Source organism: Numida meleagris, chromosome 7 (genome assembly GCF_002078875.1).
Source record: "Numida meleagris isolate 19003 breed g44 Domestic line chromosome 7, NumMel1.0, whole genome shotgun sequence".
NCBI lineage: Eukaryota > Metazoa > Chordata > Aves > Galliformes > Numididae > Numida > Numida meleagris.
The window spans coordinates 8,379,041-8,383,290 of NC_034415.1; the positions used below are offsets into that span (position 1 = coordinate 8,379,041).

The window sequence follows — 4,250 nt, forward strand, 5'->3', positions numbered from 1 at the left end:
TCAGCCTTTCCCCGTCAGGGAGATGCTCCACTCCCTTCATTATCTATGTGGCTCTGCACTGGACTCTCTCAAGCAGTTCCCTTGAATTGAATGGAGGGGGAGGAGAACCTACCTCCACCTACTAACCACTCCCCTCCTAATACACCCCAGGATGACACTGGCCAAAGAAAAATAGTTAATGAGTGGCACTTGAGTTTTAAAAACACATCTCTAGCTGAAATTGTCCTTTTCTTCGTACGCTTTCTGTCTTTCCTCCCCTTCTTGGAATGCACAAGGGAAGGAGAAGTTTTACTCTCCTGCTGCAGAACTGGAGAAAAGAGAACTAGAGCTGAACCTTCAGTTACTTCCATTTAATTTTTCATTTTTTTAAATTTTATCATGAAAATCGCAACAAACATTTTTCCTAGAAAAACCAAAAGTTCTTTTATAAAAATCCATTTTCTCTGTGGGAACATCCGTGTTGTAAAATTCACCAGCTTTATTAATAATCTGGTCTTGCAGCCTGGCAGAGCAGCTGGTGCTTGCTGGCAGTGACCAAAAGCATGTGGCACCGGCAGGGACCGCTGCACGTCCCGTCCCTCTCCGGGCAGTGCTGATCTCCTGGGTTGTTCTCCCATTTCCCACAGAGAGAAGACAGCCACTTGTGCTGAAGGAGATGGCACCGCGGGGTGAGGAGCGGCACAGCAGCAGGGAAGGGGTGTGCCTGAGGAGCGGAGCTGAGCAGCGGGCAGGAGGAGATGCCGGGAGCTTTCCAGGGCGCTCAGCTGCCTGCGTGGGAGGAGCACCACCTCCTCCACGCGCTGCGGAGCCTGGAGAAGAGCTGCCCAGAGTCTCTTGGTGGCCGGGGTGGCCTCGTTTCCTCCAGGATCTTCAGTGTCTGAAGGGCCAGCGAAGAGACGAATGGACTGGGGTCGTGCCGCACTCGGTAAAGGCCTGAGGTAACAGAGGAACAGAGGCACGATGACAGCCGTGTACCTGCAGGGCGCCCGGCCCACTCCAGCCGTTACCCCAGCTCTCCGCACCGGCAGGAGGGAGCAGGGGACAGGCACGTCGCCTGCCGGCCGCCACGACATCCCACTCCCTGACTCACCCCGGTAGATGTCCTCTCTCTCAGCCTGCTGCTCATCCGTCGTGTGCCATCCTAAGAGCCCTGGGGACGCACGGCCCCGTCAGCGACCCCAGCTGCTCCCAGGGGCGCAGCATCGAGGGCCGGGGACAGGGGAACCTCAGTCTCGTGGCTCACCGATGAACCTCACGGCCTCCCGGCGCAGGGGCTCCTGTGGGCTCCGTAGGTAGAGCAGGCTCTGGCCCAGGTAGTCCCGTGCTGCGCTCTTCTTCCTCTTGGCCAGCTGGAGAGGGAAGAGCGCGGGGTCAGCGCAGGGCGGCCCCGAGCCTGTCCTGGGCTGTGGGAATGTGCGAACCATGCACTCGCCGATCTGCCACAACTGCGCCGTCTCCGCCAGGTGCTCCAGCCGCCTCCAGCGCAGGAACCGTGCGGCACCAAGGAAGGCTTTCTGGGAGGCCTGCCAAACAGCTGAGATGCCACCGCAGCCCAAGCAGCAGCAGAGCCCGCGTCCCCCAAAGCCCCTCCGCAGGGAGGATGCGGCAGCAGGGGCTGACGCTGCCCCCGATACTCTTGCTGCTTGGGGGGCACCACGGGGGCAGCATCGCCTTCCCCAAAGGAACGCAATTCCCACCTCGACCACACTCTCTTCCTCATCGTGCAGGTGCAAATAGAGTGGGGCCAGGCTCCTGAACACCTCCTTCCGCAGCTTCCTCTTTGCTCTGCCCCTCACAGAGCTCAGCGTTTTGAGGAAGAGGTCGATGGAGAGCTGCCGCACCGTGCCGGACTCCTGCGGAGGAGGAAGGAAGGATGTCAGCGTCAGCAGCTCCGAGCCCAAGGCGAGCAGGGCCAGCACCGCCAACCAAGTGGGGGCAGAATCTCTGAGCTGAGAGGCTGCAGGCAGATCTTGCGGATGGCCCCAAAGCTGCCCCAAAGTGCGCAAGCTCTGCCCTGCAGGAAGTCTGCCCAGGGGCACGCAGCGCCTGGTGCTGGCGACCGGCCCCGAGGTCCCCTGGTGCGCTGTCACAGGACAGCAGGCGTGGGCACGCTGGGGTCGTTGCCACATCCCTAGTGTGCTGGGCTCCCTCCCATCCTTACATCACTGAAGAGCGCTGGGAGCTTGCTGGCCAGCCCCAGAGCCGTGAGGCTGAGCTCATCCCCCTCCAGGAGCCGCAGCAGGTTGCTGAGTATAGGCAGGTCCATGGCGCGGGTGTCGCTGTCTGCAGCCTGCAGCTGCTCCCTGATGCACGGCAGGAAGACGAGCATTTTCCTTGCCTGCGGGAAAAACACCTCTTCCTTTTGGTACAGCAGCAAGCACAGCGTGGGCAAAACCACTCCAGTAGCAGCCCCCCTGCTGCCTTGTGAGGGTGGGACAGCGCGGCGCTGGCAAGCCCCGGCCAGCCCCAAGGACAGCAGGCAGTGATAGGGCGGGCAGAGAGCACCAGCTCCTCACTGCCTGCAGAGGTGCTGAGCCGCAGGTGGCCCTGCTACAGCCTGGTGGGAGGCCCGGCCCAATCTGCAGCACCTGTGGCATTCCTGGCTGCCCCTGCTCACCGTGTCCTGCCTCTCGCTGAGCTGCAGGATGCCCCTGAGCACCAGCTGCTGCATGCCCACGCTCTGGCTCTGCAGATGGGTGTTAAAGATTTTCACGACGCGGCGCAGCTCTTGCTTGAGGTCCACGCACTCCAGCATCTGCAACACACGCGGCTCTTAGCGGTGGATCCAACAGTCAGCTTGGGAAAGGACAGCAGGGCATGGCCAAGCCTGGCCGTGAGGGAGGCTGCAGGGCTTGTGCCACCAGTGGGCTTGCAGCCCCAAGCTGGCTGCTTCTGCAGCTGTTGCTCACCTCAACGAGGAAGACCATGGCCACCATCTCCCAGGAGCAGAAGCTGTTGCTGAGCAGCTCAAGCAGCTGGTGGAAGATGGGGGCACGCAGAGCTCCAGGCAGTTCCCTCATCACCCTGGCAGGCATAAGAAGGCCCCATCAGCCCCGAGCCGGGCGGACGCAGCTCTGGCTGGGCAGCCCTCTTGCCAGTGCCCCAGGGGCCACGGGCTCCGGTGCTGGGGCAGCACTTTCTCTGAGAACGGGGAACCCCCTGCCACCCCGAGGAAGGAGTTCTCACCTGGCCACCACCTGCACACCCTGGAGGTGGGTGACGGCGCTGAGAAGCGCGTCCCAGCCGCCCTGCTCCTGAATGGCCTCCATCTGCCTCTGGAGGCCCACGCTGCAGAGCAGCAGCTTCAAGGCCTGCACCGCGGCCCTGCAGGTGGAGAACAGTGCGAGTCACAGCGGGAGCCCCAGCAGCGGGTCCCTGGGTGCAGCGGGGGGAGGGGGATGTGGCACCTGATGGGAGTGAGCTGGCCCTGCTGGTGCTCCACCCAGAAGATTTCCACCTCCTGCTCTGTCAGCTTCGTGGTGAAGGAGACTTGCAAGAGGAGGGCCAGGAAGAGCTGGGGGAAAATGGCCTCCGCCTCCTTCAGGACGAGAGGCAGCTGGAAGATTTCCGGTAGCATCCTTGCTGCCTGCAGAAAGCACCCGGATACCATCCTTGCCCTGTCCCCCGGGTTTCCATCCCTTCTCTAGAAGCGTAGGGATGGAGGGAGGGATGGGGAAGGAGACCCCCAGAGCCCCAGGCGGGTCTACGGGTGCGTCCGAGGGCAGGAAGAAGGCTTGGGGGGTGGACAGGGAAGGGGAGCGGGGACTCAGGCTCAGCTGGGTGAGTGAGGAACTCACAGCCAGGGCGAGGACGCGTGGCCAGTCCTTGATGAATGGGGACTCTAGCTGCGGAGAGTGGTTGAGGAGCACTCGGAGCAGCTCCTGCAGCAGCTTCTCCACGGCCGGGGGCTCCGAGAGCATTGCCCTCCACATGGTGACGGCGACACTGCGGGTCCCCAGGGAGGTCAGCGTGGCTGTCCCCGCCTGGCTGACAGCCATGGGATGGGGTGGGGAGAGGAGAGGAGAGGAGCCCTGAGTGCTGTGGGCCCCGTACCTGGTGCAGGTGGGGGAGCAGACCAGCAGGCTGCTAACCATCTCCCTCGGGTGTTTGCTGGCCAGCACGAGCAGGGCCCTGCCCAGGCTTTTGAGAGCCGGCTCGGCTTTGACGGAAGGCAGGCTGCGGTAGATCATCTTCACGATGTTGTGCACCTGGAGGGGGACACGCGTGAGAATGGGATGGCACCGGAGCAG

General features: G+C 62.4%; 1 protein-coding gene across 2 annotated transcripts; it reads right to left on the minus strand.

Annotated features, from left to right (window-relative positions):
* On the minus strand, positions 417-4,223 carry LOC110402958 (maestro heat-like repeat-containing protein family member 6). 2 transcript variants are annotated; one of them, XM_021405618.1, is made up of 12 exons: positions 4,054-4,223; positions 3,798-3,945; positions 3,408-3,586; positions 3,187-3,324; positions 2,910-3,024; positions 2,618-2,755; positions 2,162-2,338; positions 1,698-1,853; positions 1,422-1,523; positions 1,244-1,349; positions 1,091-1,150; positions 417-933 (listed from the first exon to the last, which is right to left on the minus strand). In XM_021405618.1, the coding sequence occupies exons 1-12, from the start codon at positions 4,188-4,190 to the stop codon at positions 761-763; spliced, it is 1,629 nt and encodes a 542-aa protein (XP_021261293.1). In that variant the 5' UTR covers positions 4,191-4,223; the 3' UTR covers positions 417-760. The 2 variants fall into 2 exon arrangements, with proteins under 2 accessions (XP_021261293.1, XP_021261292.1); XM_021405617.1 differs by having other exon boundaries at positions 1,244-1,523.

Excerpts from the sequence above, each read along its gene's own strand:
- LOC110402958 (XM_021405617.1), bottom strand. The coding sequence starts at position 4,190 with ATGATCTACCGCAGCCTGCCTTCCGTCAAAGCCGAGCCGGCTCTCAAA. Across the intron at positions 3,946-4,053 it reads TGCTCCCCCACCTGCACCAG|TGTCGCCGTCACCATGTGGA; the intron begins GTACGGGGCCCA and ends GGGGACCCGCAG. Across the intron at positions 2,339-2,617 it reads TCAGCGAGAGGCAGGACACG|GCAAGGAAAATGCTCGTCTT; the intron begins GTGAGCAGGGGC and ends TTTTTCCCGCAG.